At 32.3% G+C, this 19,018-nt stretch overlaps 2 protein-coding genes across 3 annotated transcripts; both read right to left on the reverse strand.

Moving 5' to 3' along the window:
* Positions 1 to 340: 340 nt before the first annotated feature.
* On the reverse strand, positions 341 to 13,984 carry LOC130452751 (DALR anticodon-binding domain-containing protein 3). 2 transcript variants are annotated; one of them, XR_008910998.1, is made up of 6 exons: positions 13,206 to 13,937; positions 12,967 to 13,151; positions 11,757 to 11,890; positions 10,244 to 10,411; positions 8,766 to 9,089; positions 341 to 3,059 (listed from the first exon to the last, which is right to left on the reverse strand). XR_008910998.1 is itself a non-coding variant. In XM_056792170.1 (5 exons), exons 1-5 carry the CDS (start codon positions 13,868 to 13,870, stop codon positions 8,970 to 8,972), a joined length of 1,272 nt encoding a protein of 423 aa, XP_056648148.1. In that variant the 5' UTR covers positions 13,871 to 13,984; the 3' UTR covers positions 6,477 to 8,969. The 2 variants fall into 2 exon arrangements, 1 of the variants encoding a protein (XP_056648148.1); XM_056792170.1 differs by lacking the exon at positions 341 to 3,059 and having other exon boundaries at positions 6,477 to 9,089; positions 13,206 to 13,984.
* A 1,719-nt stretch (positions 13,985 to 15,703) lies between these two features.
* Positions 15,704 to 18,970, reverse strand: LOC130452752 (dnaJ homolog subfamily C member 25 homolog). Its single transcript, XM_056792171.1, has 2 exons — positions 18,508 to 18,970; positions 15,704 to 17,862 (listed from the first exon to the last, which is right to left on the reverse strand). Exons 1-2 carry the CDS (start codon positions 18,843 to 18,845, stop codon positions 17,196 to 17,198), a joined length of 1,005 nt encoding a protein of 334 aa, XP_056648149.1. The 5' UTR covers positions 18,846 to 18,970; the 3' UTR covers positions 15,704 to 17,195.
* Positions 18,971 to 19,018: the final 48 nt, after the last annotated feature.

Here is a 19,018-nt window from a genome sequence, read left to right on the forward strand (position 1 = left end):
TTGCTGCTTGGTTTGCCGTTCAAGGATATTTGATGGCCTGAGAAATGTGGAGGGCACGGGTCTACATACCCTCTACTTGACGGAATCTATTCCGCGACAAGTCAGTTATCAAATAATAAACACCTAGAGCACTAAACTCTTTTGATCGAATTATCTATGAACTATAACAGATTCAAATCAAAAATTCAACGACTTGAACTTTGCAAAACAGCCCTTTTAATGCCACCGCCGATCAACTAATCGTAAATAATCTAAAAATAACTTTTTATTAACTGAAAAATTACTATTTGGTTGTTTGGTTCGTTTGGCCCCAGATGCTGACGTGTCCCAATGTCGGCAATATTTTCTTGAACGGCAAACTTAAGGACAATTATCCCCGTAATTAGTTTTAGTTATTGTAAAAAGGAAAGCCGTATTCTAAGGGTGGGCCCAATATCTTGAGTATAAAGATAACTTAACCTAACCTAACCGTGGAAATTCTGGGAATTTTAAGGCAGTTTGTGAGCTTGTAGAATTTATTTTCTATAAGTTGGCTAACTTGACAGATCTTATTAATCCAACACTTGTGGCATGGTCAACATTAATAATTATGTTTAAAAGGTACATTAATTCCAAGAGGGCTACAAAGGTACCCCTATTGGTATCCTGTACCTCAAATTTTTCCTTTCGAATCAAATTTCCTTGGAAAGCTGAGCAGGCATAATCTTTGTTTTCACAACAATCCGGAAATCCTTGCTTTGGCAACGGAGCACCCAGGCGTTAAACCACAGCGATTTTCGTGTGGAATATAGTAACCCCCTAACGATTACCTTTCCTTAACTAAGGTTATTAAGGATACCACTTTTAGCCTTGTGCCATTTTGGCACTGGTCACAGCAGCAGCCTTCAAATTTCTAGAAACCATTTGGCTCATCACATCATGGGGATAGAATATCACAGAAGAGATTTTCATTAAAGGGGTGGCAAAGTGGTTACAATATTACATCTGTTGACACCAGGATACAGTGAAAATTCACTAATTAAATAAATTAACATGATTTTTAAATAACAGTTTAATTTTTACCCAAACAATTTTTATTTATTATACATATTCCTAATTATTACAAAATTATGGATGCAAGATTTCTTCTTGTCCTTTTTAAGAACAGCTAAGATTTCATCCACTCCTGACGACTTGGACGGCTGAAAGATGTTCATAGCACATTTTATTCTTCCACTGTTTCATTTTCTGTCGTAGCTTTGCTATATCTGTCCATCATTTTTTCTAAGTACTTATTCTCGCTTCCAGGATAGTGAGTTTTTAACGACAGTCCTCCTTTTCCGTAAAGCTACTATCTAGCCTTCCAGTCCCATTATTGTATTGGTTTCACACTTCACCACCCTTCAACTCTCCCAGAATTTTTTAAAAATGTGCACACCACTGTATCCAAACCCTGGTCCAGAATAAGTGCTCGGGGAGAGTGCATAAACTCTTTCATAACTATTCGTAGGAACAACCATAACCAGGGAACAAAAAAAACGAAAAACAGCGAAAGCTTTCCACAAAACTTAAGAATAAATTACTGGAGAGGGAAAAAAAAGCGAGAGATCCTCCTCTTCCAATGTCATAAGGCATAAGAAGAGCATACCAGATCCAGGCCAACCGGAGGACAGAGAAGATCCATTGAGGCGTGTGTTTAGTGGAACAGGATGCCGATAGTAACTTTGCTACATCAGCAAAGGACTTGCACCGGAGTCTAAGGGTAGTAAAGCTAAGCTTCAAAAAGCAGAGGGGTTGATAAATCAACCAAAAAACCGGATAAACCGTTCCCTGAGACTATTTTCAGTACGAACGAGCAAACTTCAGTGCAGGAGGCACTTGTGGAAGAGCCTAAGAGGCATCCACTTCCGGCTGGGACTAATTCTCGTCGACTATGAACATAACGGTCGTCTGAGTGGTTACTGCTGAAGGTTCCATAGATCGGCAGTTGAACGAACCACGTATGCGGAGGAAGACATCCCGAAAGCACACACCATCACCTTTTTTATGGCTCCAAAAAGATTTATTCTATGAATTGAAAAAGAGCAAATCGTAGTTTACATTTGATTTAACATGAAAATGTTATTAGTGATTGTAGATTGATTTAGTCACCTTCCAGAGATGACAAAGAATATAGACTTATTTGATTGTTGGGACTATTTCCTCTTCTTCAAGAGCCGCCTCTGAATTCTGAAGTTCAGCTTTGAGAAAAAATTTATCTCAATAATAAACTGAACAGAAATGCCATAAAATGGTTTAGGGATGGATCAAAAACAGCAGACAGAACTGGAATAGGAGTGTACGGGTCCAGAACCAAACACTCTGAAAGCCTGAAAAATGTTTTCAGTTCAATCTAGAAAGAAATTATGACAAACAGGATCATTATCCTGTCCGATAGTCAAGCAGCCATTAGAGCTGGAAGCCTTCATGGGACCACTTCTGTGGTATTAGCTACAGAACAATGGAAAAGCACTGGAAAAGAAAGTAGATAGGAGTAAAACCAATTATTGGGACAACTTAAGGGGTTGAGACAGGAAAAGATTCTCCTGGGAAATTATAGCAAGAGGAGATCTGCTGAATGTATCAGCACAAGTAACAACAATATACGAATACTAAAAGAAGACCTGAAGACGCTAGACCTAGCAAATGATGGGGTCTCACTGGGTTCTCCAGTATCACACCAAGAAATGGGGACACAATAAATCCTTTGGGTCGCAGTGTATACGAGACCCCAAATCCATATATACATATACAACCTCAAGTTAGTACGAAATTCAAGAAATGGATTGTAATAAATATAATTTTATTCTTTTCTTTTTTGTATAAATTATCAAAAAACTGTAGTTAATATTATTCCAAAATAAATTATTATTTTTTGATTTTTAGTTAAGATAAGATGTGCAGTCGGATCGGTGGAAATCTTCCATTATGTGACTCAATCTACGATTTATCAAACACATATTTTCTACATTCTATCTTCTTCTATCAAAAGAAATCAAACATGAAGACATAAGATTCGATTGTCTGTTTCACAAGATTAACTGCAAGAGACATACGCAATAGTTTGACAAAACTCTGTTGAAAGTTGATGTTGACCTTTTAAATAAAATGCAAACAATTAAAAAAAATTGGATTTGTTGCTTAATTACCAATTCTTAAAAGGCCGACCTTGGAACAGCACGTACTACATTGTACTGTTACGGAAAACAAAATAAGTAAGCTTTGTGAAAATAATATACAATAGAAAAGGAATAAAGATTAAAAATGACACAAAGAGGCAGATCATACTTGATAGAATTGTTCACTGGAGAAAATGATCATAATTGGAAATTTAGGATGGAAATAATCTTGACTGAAAATGGAATGAAAGGATATGTAGAGCCTGTCATAGATGAAACTGATTTCACAAGTAAACAGAAGGAGGAAAGTAAGAAAAAAGAGGCTAGAGCAATGTGTTTAATTGTGCAATATGTGAATGATAATCAGTTAAGAGTTATTAAGAAAAAAGGAATCAGCTTTTGATATGTGGGAAACGTTACGAGACAAATATGAAAAGAAAGGGATACCAGGTCAGTTGCATTTAAGGAAAAAATTATTGTCTATGAAATATAACAAAAAGTAATCAATGGAGTCATTTATGGGATAGTTTGAAGAAACTGTGAGATTGTTAAAATTAGCTGGAGCAAAAATGGATGACAGTGATTTAATATGCACAATTTTACTTGGACTAGTTAAGTCTTACGAGACAATTTCAACAGTTACGGAGAATACACCAGGTTTGACATTTGTTGATGTTAAAAAGAAACTACTTGCCGAGTATAAAAAACGAAAATTATATAAACAAACTATGGGAAATACCAGCGTTCCGTATGCTTTACAAGCACAGAATAAGCAAGATTGTTATCAGTGTGGAGAGAATGACACATTTTAAGAGAAATTGTCCTCAAAATAATTGGAGAGAAAGAGATGGAAAATGATTACAAATGAAAATAACCAGAGACAGAATACACAGAGTAATAATGAAGCATGTAGAGGTCGTACAAGAGGAGCTTATAGAGGAAGTTATGAATCAGGGTTTGTTGGAGGTTTTGGACAATTTAGAGGAGATTACAGAGGTCAGGGCCGAGGTTTTTACAGACGTCGAGGAAGAGGAGGTAACAGACAATGAAATTATGCAGTAAATGAGCAAGGAGTACAACAGAGCTTGGAGCAAAATACACAAGAAGATCAAGAATCAGTGGACAGAAGCGTATGTTTTATGGGAGAAAGAAATGAACCAAAATCAAAAGAGCCTCAAGGTGTTATACAATTTTATATTGATTCAGGCTGTACTGATCATATGGTTAACCAAAAATCTTATTTCTCAAAGTTGTTGATGTTAGAACAGCCAATTAAAATTGCAGTTGCTAAAAATGAGGATTTTTTGTTAGCCACAGAGGTCGGTAATATAAAAGTGGTAAGCCAAACTAAGGATAAGAAAATTGATTGTACAATAAAAAATGTTTTGTATGTACCTAATTTAAGAAGAAATCTTTTAAGTGTTAAAAAATTAGAAATGGCAAATATCAAGGATTTACTTGAAAATTCAGAGGTTAAGTTATTAGATAGGAATGAGCAAAAGAGAGAGTTGAGGGCAGTGAAAATAATTTTATTAAATGGGCATATCGGATGTTCTGGTTTAAAAGAAATAATAAAGAAAAATATGGTTTCAGGGTTAGAAAATGTAGAAATTCAGGATGTAGTTTTGTGAACCGTGTGTGTCTAGAAAAATGACGAGATTTCCTTTTCAAGAAAGAACAAAAAGTAAAATAATATTAGAAATTGTGCACTCTGATGTATGCGGGCCGGTTTCACCAGTAATAGAAAAATATCAACATTAAGATTCGATAATGGAGGGGAGTACATTTCGAATGAATTCAAGGAATATTGCTGTAAAAGAGGTACTGTTTTAGATTATACTATTCCGTATACCCTCGAACAGAATGGTAAAGCAGAAAGAAAAAATTGAAGCTTGGTAGAGAGAGTAAGGGCTATTTTAAATGAGTTTTGGGGAGAAGTTGTACTGACTATAAACTATATCTTGAATAGAGGGACGTCAGCAGGGTTAGATGGCAAAACACCTGCAGAAATCTAGTATGAGAGAAAGCCTGACGTAAGTAACTTTAGAATTTTTGGTTGTTTGAGTTATAGCCACATTCCAAAAGAGCGTCGAGGTAAATTAGATTCACAAGTTGAAAAATGTATAATGATGGGCTACAGTCCCACAGGGTATCATCTTTGGAACTTAGAAAAACAAAAAATGATAGTTGTGAGAGATGTTAAATTTAATAAAAATGAATTTTGGTATAAAAGACAGATGAATATGAAAGAAGGTATAGAGAATGATATTTCTGACGATATAGATAGAGAGGAAGAGACAGTTTGTATTGAAGACAATAATGAAGTAAATGATGAAATATTTGAGGTTAGGAATAGATTAGGAGATAGTAAAGGATCGATAAAAATACCGAAAAAATTTGATGATTATGAATTGTATAAGTCATTTGAGGCTTATAGATATGTTGAAAATACACCAAATCATTTTGAAGAATTAAAATACAGAGCAGATAGGGACAAGTGGTTAAGAGCTGTTGATAGGGAATTAGAGTCGATTAAATTAAATGAAGAGGTAAAAAAACCTGAGAAAATTGAAATTTTAGATACAAAGTGGGTTTTCACATATAAAAATTTAGAAGAACAAGAGATAGATAAACATAAATCTCGGTTAGTGGGTAGATTATTTATACAAGAGAAAGATCAACATTTTGATGAGATTTATTCACCCTTAGCTAAAAAGGTTACAATAAGAGCCATGTCAACTATTGGAAATCAGTCTGAGTTTTACTTTTTGCAATTAGATGTAAAAACGGCATTTTTGAATGGCACATTAGATGAAGATGTTTTCATTTATCCACCAGATGGTTTAAAATGTAATCCTAATAATGTTTTGAAATTAAAGAAATCTTTGTACGGGCTCAAACAGTCATAAAAGTGTTGAAATGAAGAAATAAATGCATTTTTACTAAAACTTGGGTTCATAAGATCTGGTAACAATTTTTGTACTGCTTTATGTAGACGATATTATTTTATGTGGACCGGACTTAAATATTTTCAATGATGTTAAGATCAAATTAATGAAGTGCTTTAAAATAAAAGACAAAGTTGATCTTAAAAATTTTTTGGGCTTAGAAATTGACCATAACAGAGAAAAAGGAATATTAAAATTAACTTAAGTCAGATATATAAATTCGATTTTAAGGCGTTTCAATATGAATGAATGTAAGACTTCTTTAATACCACTTGATCCAAAATTAAAGTTAGATATGTTTCACGGAAAAAATAATTTGACAGAGAAACCTTATCGAGAATTTATTGGTTCACTGATGTACCTCATGTTAGGAAGAAGGCCCGATATTTGTTTTTCATTAAATTATTTTAGTCGCTACCAGGAGAGGGCTTCAGAAGAAATTTGGACACATTTAAAACGGGTATTGAAATATCTTAAGGGCAACGCAAATGTAGGCTTAGAGTATGTAAGAAAGCAAGAACCTTCACACTTAACATGTTTTGTAGAAGCTGATGGAGGCGGTGACTTGTGTGATCGAAAATCAGTGTCGGTATTTTTAAGATTTTGACAATAGTTTTATGAGGGTAACTCGGAAACAAAATTGTGTGTCACTTTCGACAACAGAGGCAGAATTAATAGCAATTTGTTTGGCAGTAGAAGAAGGTTTACGGCTGCAAAAGTAGTTTAAAGATTTTAACATCAATCTTGAATCAATTACTCATTTCGAAGATAATCAAGGATGTATTGCAATAATTGAAAATCCCTCTAGCAACAGAAGAGTCAAACATTTGGATTTAAAGTAAAATTTTGTTTATGAGCATTTTAAAAGAGGTTTTCTGAATTTAATACATATACATTGAAAGTAAAAATCAACAAGCTGATTTGATGACTAAAAGATTACCTTTCAATAATTTTAATAAGTTCAGATATTTGTTAGGTCTGAGAGATTTTAGCGAGGGGAGGTGATAGTATACGCTAAAATCTGTGTAAACAGGTCTTGAGATTAATTTATTGTAGGATTGCATAACTTTTTTTTTCTTTTTAGCCTTAAGAACTTTGCCAGAATGTTTTTCGAGAATAACTTAACAGAGGTTAGGGTTGTTCCAAATAGAATGTGTTGAATGAAAGCATTTTAAGTTAAATTAAAGATGAAAAAGACTCCATAGTCTAATTATTGCCACGAAACATAAAACATCACCGTCGATGTTAACTGGTATGGAGTTGACAATATTAACATCGCATCTTAACATTTTACGTCCACTGGAAGCAGCGACTAAGGAAATATCTGGCGATAAATATTGTTCTAGTGCCAAGGTCATTCCATTAGTGCACTGCATGATATCAAAACTGAAAAACCTAATAAATGAAGAGCCTTTAATCAAGGAGGTACATAAACGCACTCTTACCAAGATTAACAAACGAATTGGATCTATCGAATACGTATCATCATTGACTATTGCTACAATATTGGACCCGAGGTTCAAATAACTTAATTTTTTGAAGATCCGTTGGCCTGCGCAAATGCCGTTAGTAACTTTAAAAATATAATTTAAAAAAACCAAGTAGGATGAATATTATGTACTACTACGAAATCTGACATGGACAATTCCGACCAAATTAGTCTTTTATCCGATTATGGTCTCTAGAACGATCACCATAAACTGGTCTAGCTGAATTGGAAAACGAATAAACCAGACGAAAATCTTTCTGATGAGGGCTCCAGTTAGTAGATTATACGAAGGTAGATGACAAGGTACAGTTCCCAAAGTTATATAATCTCGTTTTTAAATATTTAACAATAGTGGCTAGCTCTGTTCCATCTTAGCAACTTTTCTCGAAAACTGCGCAGGTTTTAACCCAGCAGAGAAGCAGACTGCAAACCAAGAGAGTTGAAAAAATTTAGCTATTGCAAAGTCTAAAGAAAAAGTATTGGGATTGATGAATAAATAAAATTGATTTATTTCTGTATTCTGTTTATACTCAAATTAACCTAAACCCTATCTGATTTTCAATATTTTAAACTAGTTGAATACAAATCCCTTACGATATATCGTAAAGTATCGATATACAGTTGAACATCGTTGAATATCTAAAATCCAGACTGATTCGTTCATATCGTAATTTTTAGCTTCTGTATTTGACACTAGATGGCGACTCCATACATAACCATAGCATGTGGAATCAAGAATTTTACGTATTTACGAAATTTCCGCGCTACGTTGCGATCGCGAACCTGGGGAGAAAGAGAAGCTAGTATTCTCTGACATAGTCTAAATAGTTGACGCATGCGCAGTGCTCGGAGATCCGAGAGGTTGAGGAGGGTGGAGTTAGTTCAAAATTTGCTTTTTTTTTTAAATCGATAATCGTCATTTCGTTAAGAAAATAAACTGTAAACGAAGTGTAGACAATATTACTACCTCGAGTTGTACGAAAACAAAACAAACTAGTCTTAGAATTACAGGGTAACTTTAAAAATAAATATGAGCGAGGAACTTCCGTTCGTGATGCACTGAATTTGAAATAGGAATGACAACCGTCTATAATATAATTAAGATGGCGCTATCATAAACGCATTCAAATGTTAGTATGATGTAAAATACGGAAAAATCCGGATTTACGATGTATTATATCAAGATATTACCGTTACTTTTTTTGTATAAACATCCCTACTAAGTACACAGAAACTTTAGATTCAATGTCAAAAGATGCCGCATGAAATGTTTCATTATTCTGGTAAACAAATAAATAAATTTTGTAGAGTTTCCAGTAATTTGTATTTTCTTATTCATCGCTCAAAAAATTACTTTGAAACCATTTTGGCCTAGTTGTCTCCATATTTTTATTCCTACATCTCTCGAACTGGATCAACGTTCAACAAACGCAAAGAATTATGGAATACACATTGTAATGCCTTCAGCAGATATATTCTTGCATGAATGATAGAAAACATGTGTTCCTTCGGATTCTAAAATTGAGAAAGATAATCATTTTTTTATATTTTTAATATTAAATTTTTATCGTTTGGCGCCATTTTATTCTAATGATTTTTATTTGGTCTTGGCCCCCCTAGTAAACTTTCAAGTTTGCCTATGTGGCAACTTATCTTAAAGATACAAGCAATATTGTAACAAAAAATAATTTTCTTCCGTAAATATAAATATTTTTGTAAAAGAAATCAGATTTAAGTAACTTGACAGCGAGTTCATTCAAATTTTGTTGAAAATGCCGGGTAATATGATATACCCTTTGTCTAAATACGTCACGAATTTCATTTTTCAAGATTATAATGCGAGACCACATCGCACGGAAACGGTACAAAATATACTAGAAAAAGTAGATATCCAAAGAATGAATTGGCCATCAAATTCGCCAGACATGTATCCCATTGAAAATGTGTGGGATTATATTGGTAAAGCAATATTCAATCGAGAAAACCCTTAAAGACCTGAGTGCTGCCGATCAAGAAGAGTGGGACAAATGGCTGATAATGTTATCGATAACTTGATTCGCGGGATGCCGAAACGAGTTGGCCAATTGATTGCAAGAAGAGGCGGTCATACGAACTATTAATTTCTTTTTATTTTATTACATTATATCTTTTTTCTCAAAATAAAAATTTTCACACTTCAATATTTTGGACATTTTTCATTACTTGGTTTATTTTATATTTTTGGTTCTGAGCCTTGTAGAAAATTGCGGATTATATAGCTTTTTGGTCTTAAAGATGGCTCCAAGTTTTTGAGAAGCTACCTTAGCTAAATCAGTCACGTGACTATGCCAGGACATATTGCTTCCAACCTCAACACCCAACAAGCGGTAATGTTAATATTTTATGTCCAGACAGGACCAAATCCTGAGCTGAGGTGCCAGTTTTCTTTGTAAAAATAGCAGTATGGGTCTTTGATTTTCTTCAGTAAAAATTGAGTTTCATCAAGACACGATTTTTCAAATTGTAAGTTCTACCACCAAAAATCAGTATCACAACCAAAGTTTATTTAAAATTATAGGAGCTACTTTTTAAAAGAGAAACTTTATTAAAAAAAAATATCAGTTCTGAATTTGTGATATATTGGGAATAATTCATTTATCAGTTGTATTAAAAAAAAAAATTATTCCTACCGTTAATATCCTAACTCTTCGATAGTAAATACTGAAAGTAGAAGATAGGTTTGATAAAAAATATATCAAATGTTGAGGATTTATGATCCCCTTTTCAATATCTTTGATACAACTTTTTATAACCATTGGAAACTGGATAATGTATACATAAAATAATTCCCATTCTTCCTGAAATAAGATTTAAACAAAATTAATTAGCCCAAAATATTAAAAAAAAACTCACTTCCCTAACCAATAATATATGATCAATTAAAAAATCTACGATTTAATTGACCAATTAGTAGTAATACTAATAATCAAGTTGATATTTCATTTGGAGAAATTTGTTCACTTCACCAATAGATGGAGCTATATTTCTATACAGTTTGCAATAGATGGCGCTATTAATGTTTACAATTAAATTACAGATTTTTATACGAGGGTTGCTACTTAAAATGTGAAATATGGCAACACTGATGTGAATATGTCAATTCTGACATTTCCATCATAAAGTTTGACATTTTTGATAGTGAACGTACACAGAGAATGTTGTCTTACAACTGCTACTTTCGTGGGATAATTTCCTATGACTTTCTTTGTAGATTAAACCAGCAGAAGTGAGACGATTAACTCGCTTTGACTTTTGGTGATGATACATCATCTCGATCCAACGTCTTTCGCTGGTCATGATAAACTTTTCGAAATTTTTCGCTAAACCGAAATCCAAATCCCCAAAAACAGAATGTAATATAACAAGTACCTTGTAATGATTCCAAGTCTGTTAATTTTGGAAATACATCTAAATATTTAGAAGATAGATCAAAAGGTCATCAATACAATAAATTTTAAAAAACTATAAAATCAAATAAAAAGATTTTAAAAATTCTTGGAATGATACCTAATAGATGAAAAAGAGAATTTTTAGAAATGATTCACATACATAGTTGCGAGAAAACCAGCAATGATGAAAAGCCTAAACTAGAACTTTTTATGCCCCTTTGAGCGTTAGTTTATAGAAATTTTAATTTCTATTCTCCTTTCGCCTATTTTTTCCACTATATCCGATCCTTTGCTACTTCATTTATCTGCTGTATTGTTTTCCCTTGTCTTCACCCTTCCTACTTGTAGCCATTCGTTGCTCTATTTTTATGGAAAAACAAAAAAACAGTCCCTATACAACGAAGGCCACGGCTACACTGGTTTGTCTACAGACAAACAGCTGATAAAGTTAACCTTTGGCGCATACATACTTTTCATATAATCTCGTTACTTAACAGCTGTACCTCGTATAATAAATAATATTATATATTGATTCCATTGATAAAATTCTTAGTGATCTATATTCGTCCTTTTACGTTTGTTAACGGTCGATTTGGCACCTTACAGCATGGATTTTTTTAGTTCTTCCCCCTTCTTCAACTAACTTTGAACAAACTTTATCTAAAGTAACTTTTCCCAGGTACAGCATATTGAAAATCTAAATTTTCTATTCACCCTAATTAAAGATTTAAATATTTTATTGACAACTACTTACTGGTTGCTTGAGCAGAGAAAAGTCAATATCTTTACAATTTGGTAGTTCAGGATACTCTCGCATTGAGACTCTTTTATCAAATTCTTTAAATAATGCAGATAATCTTGCACAATTGTAAAATATAAACGCAGCTCCTTAAACGAATAAAATGTTAAAATACTTCGAGTTTAATATTCGATAGTCATTTTTCAATTGAATTGAAATATTTTGTTGTACTTTCAAATATTTAAAGGCACTGCTGACAGTAATTTTAAGCTCTCCATACCACAAGAAAAATCACTCACTATTTATCAAGTTTGAATAGTTGTTAGACAGAAACCTAGCTAGGAAACACATTCTCAGATAGCCAACCGGCATTGAAGGTCTTGAATGTTATTGAAAGCACTCCCAAACTAATGTGGCAGTGCAAACAAATTCTAAAATCACTAGTTAACAGAATCAAAGTAACCCTAATATGGCTACAGGCTACCAGGGTATGCCAGGCAATGAAGAAACAGCCAAAAAGGGGCAATGACTCCATACTTAGGACTAGAACTCTACTGTGGCCTCACAAGATGCCACATCAATATAGAACTGAATGGATGGCTAAAGAATCCCATGGAGTTTTACTGGAGGAACACCCCAAGTCCAAGACAATCTAAAAGATTCATAACCATATCGGTTAAGTCTGCAGATCTTCTCATGATGACTAGAAATGACATCAAATTGATGGTCAGTCTTTTGACAGGTAACTGCCCTACCTTAAGACAATATGTATGGCAGAGGACAACCATAATTTTTGCGAAAACGCCATGAAAACAGTGTAAGTACCTTGATAAAGTAGTGCTAAACAGCTTGAGAAGTGAGACATAAAAACCCAGAAAAATTTCCTTTTTTGAGAGGAGCCTTTTGGAAGCAGAGGGTGCACAGTGGGTGTAAAGCTGTAAAACCAAAACGACTCCTCAAACAATCTATACCAGATAGAGATCAATTCATAAATTGTATAATTCCATGAGAAAAACAATATAGAAGAAATTAAAAATCAAGGCTACAAACTAATTATAACTACCACCAAAATAAAATATATAATTTATGGATTTACAACAATTTTGTTCTTAAGTAAACTAACACCAAAATACAAGAATTTTGCTGTAATAACTTATTTCTACTGAAATCTAAGCATTTTTTAAGAGAAGATAGGTCCCTAAAATTATAAGAGGATATACGATACCTTTGTTGGCAGACTGTAAATCATTTGGAGTAATTTTTATAGATTTTTGGGGCTTGTTAGTTAACATTTCTATTGTTACCGATCCTGTACCCAAATTATCAAAATAATTTTCCCAACTAGGGTTAAGTTTCACTTGAATTCCATACTTATGCTGTGCCATCATTCTCATATCAGCTGATCTCTTCCTATAAATTATCCATTCCATGTAAAATGATAAAGTAAAATAAAACCATACTCACTTATACAACTCGGAAGCCTTATATGTACTTTTTACACTATTTTCATTAACTACTGGTCCACATAATATTGTTTTTTTATCTTTTTCCACAGGATTTAAAACTAAATATACATTGCAGGTATTGGATGTTGATTTAGACGTATTTTGCATTATAAAATTTGTACTTATATCTTTTAGCAGTTTTAATCTCAAATTAGTTAAATCCAATTGATTTATTTCACTATTTTCTATATTAGGAGAAATTTTAATAATCACATTATTTTTAATAATATCGCTGAAACCATATGTATCACTATGTTCTAAAACATCTTGCATAACAACCCTAAACAAATCAAATGATTTATTAAAAAAAATAAGGGCATCATTATTCTTAACTTTAATTTGTTTTATTTGTATTTTCCAGTTACTGCTCTCAGTAATTAATATATTTAGTAAACTGTCTTTATCACTCTCCGGGTATTTGTACTGCAGTATAGTAGTTATTCCAGCATGTCCAACATTTTTATTGTCAATTAAAGTAGACCATTTATTAATGCATAAAGGAAAACTGATTTCACCAAGTTCATCCAATTTCTTTGTATGTTTTCTAATAATATTATGATCGTATTCCTTCCTGCTTACCAAAAAGTCTTGAAGACTTGATAAGAAGTCTTCTAGAATATACATTTTAAATAATAAATATTTTTTTCAATTGAAACCATTTAATTTATTTGGCAATATTTTGATTGGAAACTTTAAAAACATAACCAAAGAAAACAACCAACAATCAGTGTCGCCACTAAATTCAAACCAAAACTCCCCAACTGCAAAACAAATATTTATTAGTAGCGCTCTTTTAGCATGATATAACTCAGTTATTTGACGAATGATTGAAAACTTTGAAGATATATTTATTTGTTTTTTTTTTATTAGCGCCTAGTGATTAATATAGTAGTTAAGATTTGCATTTTGGATTAGAATACAATGAACCGAATGCATCTCTCAGTTTGTTATTCCATTTGACTCACCACATCAAAATGAGAACATGTGAGCTGATATTATCAGTTCAATTTGAAAGAAATCTCCAAACCGCCGGTAACGTTTGAACCACAGTTTGTCGGAGAACGCCATCTATAAAACGCGAAAAAAGCTTTATCTCACAGATCACCTGATATTATTCATTCTAACCAATTCGTCTGGAGGTCTGAACTACTACTAATATGACATCCTTAATAACATAACAGCAAATTTGAATTTTAAGAATGCCGCGTGATTTGAATTATTTCATACCGTTATCTTACAACTAACAAACTTCCAAATTTAGGTTTTTTTTATAATATTCCTCAAAATTACACATTTCCAAGATATAGTATCTCACAATATGAAATCTTAAATACTATTATGAAACAAATTATAAATTTGGTAATTTATTAATTGTAATCTTGTTAATAGAAAAATATTAATGTTAATGTAAGCGCACTTTTCTCCTTATTCAAGTGAAATGTACACAAATCAGGTTTTGGAAGAAATATAATAATTCTTCAATCATAATAATAATCTAAACAAAACGTGTTATTATTTATTAATAATGTGAAAATAAAACTTGAGGGAAATATAAATATTTAAACAAAATATTGCATACAAAAATAGCTAATTAAAATGTTTCATAATAAGAAATTAGACTCATTTTAATAAATTTCATCACTTGAACTTCAAAATACATCGCTTTCAGTTAATTTAGTATTATTTATAGCTAGCAGCCATCTATTAAAACATTTCAAGTCTTAAGACGATTCTGGAACAAATGCATCACATTAATAGATTCTCAATGTTATACACAACATTTCGTGAGCCGTAATTAACCACAGCTAAACTATACACAATCGAAAGGACACAAAAACCCGAGCACAACGATAATGAATCATCAAGAGAAACTTTACATGTATACCAACATTAAATTATTCAGTTTTGTGTCAAATTCACCTACTATATATATAGTTATGCTGGCAGATCTATCTAGGGTTCTAAACTATAACTACAAAAATGATTCAACCTTGGGTCATTTATATGAAACGTCATGAAATAGGTGGTGTGTGCATATATGTAATACTTCTATATGGGCAATTTCTATAAGTGGAAGCTGTTCCGACTAAGGAAGACGGAATGGCAATGATTCCTCTATCCTCCGAGGTTCAAACTCGGTTCTGCGCATCCTCAGCATGCGCAGTATAAAGTGTCGCAAACGAGAGAGAAAATGAATTGTCGCACCGTAACGTAGAGACGTATCAACTGTCCATATAGGATTATTACATTTGTGGTGTATCTGTAGTTTAAGCTGACGTATGAAGCTTAAACTTCTCTTGTGAAATTCACGTAAATTACGAAGTAGGCGACATCTATTAATTTTGTTTTAAACTTCAATAGAAGTGAATAACAAAGCCAGAATACGAACTAATTTTATTGTTTTATAAACATTAGGAAATGGTATTTGAAATTTTAGTCTAAATAGTAAAACAATATACCTGTTTAAACTTCTGTGAGCTCTAAATGATACGCGAATCTTCCTACACAGAAGAGGCGCAATATGGAGGAATGAACGAAGTGTAAGGTCGGGATCATTAAAACAATTTTTTTACATCACGTACATTTTAATAATAATCAATTATCTCTGTACTAGTTTATAATATGTCGATATTACTTCCGGCAAACATGCTTACGTTTTATGAAATAACGTAAAGCCGATACCACACGATGCGTCCAATGCTTCCAACGTTGGACGCTGGTATGATTAGACGCATCGTGTGATCGTATTGCACATGTCATTCGACGAATGTTTTGCTCTCAACGTTGGCCATGGAAAGTTTTTTGACCCGCGTCAACATTGGAACGAAGTTGGAATCAACCACACAGACTTCTTACGTCCTTGCGTGTGAATGTACGTGTTTTGCATAAAAAACCAAAGTTGCCAGTATCATCCAGTTAATTTTCAAATAATTGATATGCAGTCCGTCCCTTTTTTCCACGTTTTAATTTTTTAAGGTAAATTTAGATAAGGTTCCAGGTTGGAACGCGAATGTTGATGCAAACGTTGGACGCATCGTGTAGTACCGGCTTAAGTACTACAAATTAATTGAGAAAATAATAAATGTATGAGTTAACTGAATCATCCTCTTTAAAATGTTAATGCAATCTGTTATATCTGCTTAAAGTTATATTTAATAGTTTGATGAACTTAAACTATTATAGAAGCAGACTGGAGAGATCCAAAATAATAGAGAAATAGATGAAATAGTAGACATTCCCATTCATTAAAGCCCAGAGGTTGAAAAGGTTTGGCCACATTCAAAGAATGGAGGAAAAGCGGTTAGACCCCGTATTAGATCAAGTTCACAAAGACTTACAAACATTGAATAAAAGAGGATGAGGAAATTTGGTAAAGAACAAATCAGTTTGAAGGCGAATTTTCGATGAGATGCAGGCTCACACTGAGGCCAAATTGAAACAAATATTGCACTAGATAGGATTGAAAGAAAATTGCTTAAATGGTTCAGGTACCTTATGAGAATGTATGCAGACGGATGGCCTCAAGATGATATTCCAGTGGATACAACCTAACAAACGGAAAAAAGAAGATCTCAAAGATTGTGAAGTAATTCGGTATTCTATCGAAAAAATTGCAACAAACTGCTGAAGACTTTTTTTACAGAGATATCACCAAGGAAAACTCCAAGACTGTGACTGCTGTATATTTTCAGATAATTCTAATAACAAAACATTGTGTAACAACAAAATTAAGCCAATAGAAGAATCCTGATGTACTTTTATTAAAGTTTTAGTCAATAAACAAATTTTGAGCCAATTTTGCTGGTTAGTGTAGTTTATATTGTATCAAAGCTGGAGAGAAAATAAAAAGAAAACAGTAGAGATTTTACTAAAATGGATGTGAATAGTACAAAAAAAAAATAAATAATAGATTTAAATTTGTTGAAATATCCCTAATAATAATACAAAATTAAGAATCATCAAATGTCATTCTTCCTACTCCGTGATTTTTAATATAACGTCTATACTGTTTATATTTATTACTTTCAGCCATTTGCCTTTTGGTGTTTTCTTCTTCTTGTTTATACCATTCATTGAACTTTTCTCTTATCCATAATTCTTGATCTAAAAATTCCTGCTTTTTGTCATCTTCTTGACTATTGAATTGATGTTCACTCATTTTCATAAATTTTCTTATAATATACAATTTTTCTTCATCATTGTATTCTTGTTTCAGTACTGTGTGTCTCCAAAACCAAGATAAATACCAATAAATATACTTAGTAATTGTGTATGGAAGCATAATTAACTGAATCCAAAGAATATCCATTATGGTCGGTTTTGCATAAGCTCCTTTTATATCCATTTTATCTTCTATTACCCTTTTAATTATTCCTTCTGTTTCTTCTTTTGATTCTTTTTTACTTTTTCGAGCTCTCTTATCATGAAGCAAAAGTCCATCTTCTTTAGCAATTTCTAAAGCTTTATTTCTATACTTTGGCACCGTCATGAAATACTTAATGGCAGTATCATATCTCTGCCATCCACTGTAATATTGTATTGCTGATATTATTGAAATTGTTACAATTAAAACAATTCGAACATCTACCTTAGGAGCTACTCTTCTTCGGTAATACCTGGAACAATTTAAAAGAATCTGTTATGAAACTAAACTAATTAAAATAAAAATACATGAGTATATGTTACAATTATTTCTTTCTTCCACTTTAATACAAAATTTTGATAAAAATTTGTATCACTAGAACTCAATTTGGTTCCATATTAGATGTACATTTTCCTCCCATATTTTTTGGATAAATACTAGGGAAATTTAAAAACAAAAATACTTGGAAATCAAATTATAAATACAAAAACCGTTTTGGTTATCAGAATGAATAAGTTAGAGTTCTCAATTTCTTCTACACTATACTTAGTTTTGTTTTAAATATTTCTGGAAATATGTACTGGTAATTTTAATTTTGATATCAGCATAAATACTACATTTCAAACTGTACAAATATTTAGTATTCTTGCTCAAGCATAAAATAACTACATAACACTAGTTGCTTTGTGAACTGTTCATCCATAAAATAGGTGATATTATACAATAACAAATGAAGCAAAGAAATTAGTCATTGAATAATAATACCCGTTCCTTTTTTCTCATAATATACCTTATTTACTATAATTAAATACCCTAACCAATTCTATTTTGAAACCTCCCGTGAGTGATTAAAAAAAATGGTATTATTTGTTAGTAAAGTGAAGAACATAAATATTACCTATAATAATGGGCGTAATACTCATCGGGATTATCCAACATATAATCATAATCGGTACGAGTTTCTTCATCTTTCAAGATTTCATAGGCATTTGCTATTATTTTGAATCGTTCTTCCGCCTTCTCCTTGGCTTCTGGTGTTCTATGAAGATCAGGATGATACTGCTTTGCCAGTTTTCGGTAATTTTTGGATATTTCACTTTTCGTTGCCTCTCTTGTGATTTCAAGTACATCATAACAATTTTCTTTACCACAATATATCCCTTCCAATAATTGAGCACTTGTAGAAAATATGGAAATGAATAATAATGAAGTTATCGCTATTAAGTATTGGAGCATGTTAATTTTAATATTATATCTAACAGATTATTTGAAATATTTAACAGCCACGTTCAAAATATCAGTACAATTTGTCATGTATTTGACAACTATTAAACTTAACCTTAAAAATATTTTTAAAATCTACTTCTTTTTTAACTGTGAAAATTATCTACAGTAGAGTGAACGAATAA

Source organism: Diorhabda sublineata, chromosome 2 (genome assembly GCF_026230105.1).
Source record: "Diorhabda sublineata isolate icDioSubl1.1 chromosome 2, icDioSubl1.1, whole genome shotgun sequence".
NCBI lineage: Eukaryota > Metazoa > Arthropoda > Insecta > Coleoptera > Chrysomelidae > Diorhabda > Diorhabda sublineata.

Bases quoted from the DNA above. Each gene is read 5' to 3' on its own strand.
- LOC130452752 (XM_056792171.1), bottom strand. From the start codon at position 18,845: ATGCTCCAATACTTAATAGCGATAACTTCATTATTATTCATTTCCATA. The intron at 17,863-18,507 runs GTAATATTTATG...AAATTGTTCCAG, and splicing joins TATTACGCCCATTATTATAG to GTATTACCGAAGAAGAGTAG.
- LOC130452751 (XM_056792170.1), bottom strand. From the start codon at position 13,870: ATGTATATTCTAGAAGACTTCTTATCAAGTCTTCAAGACTTTTTGGTA. The intron at 11,891-12,966 runs GTATCGTATATC...TATTCGTTTAAG, and splicing joins TTTACAGTCTGCCAACAAAG to GAGCTGCGTTTATATTTTAC. The intron at 10,412-11,756 runs GTAAGTAGTTGT...ATCTTATTTCAG, and splicing joins TTTCTCTGCTCAAGCAACCA to GAAGAATGGGAATTATTTTA.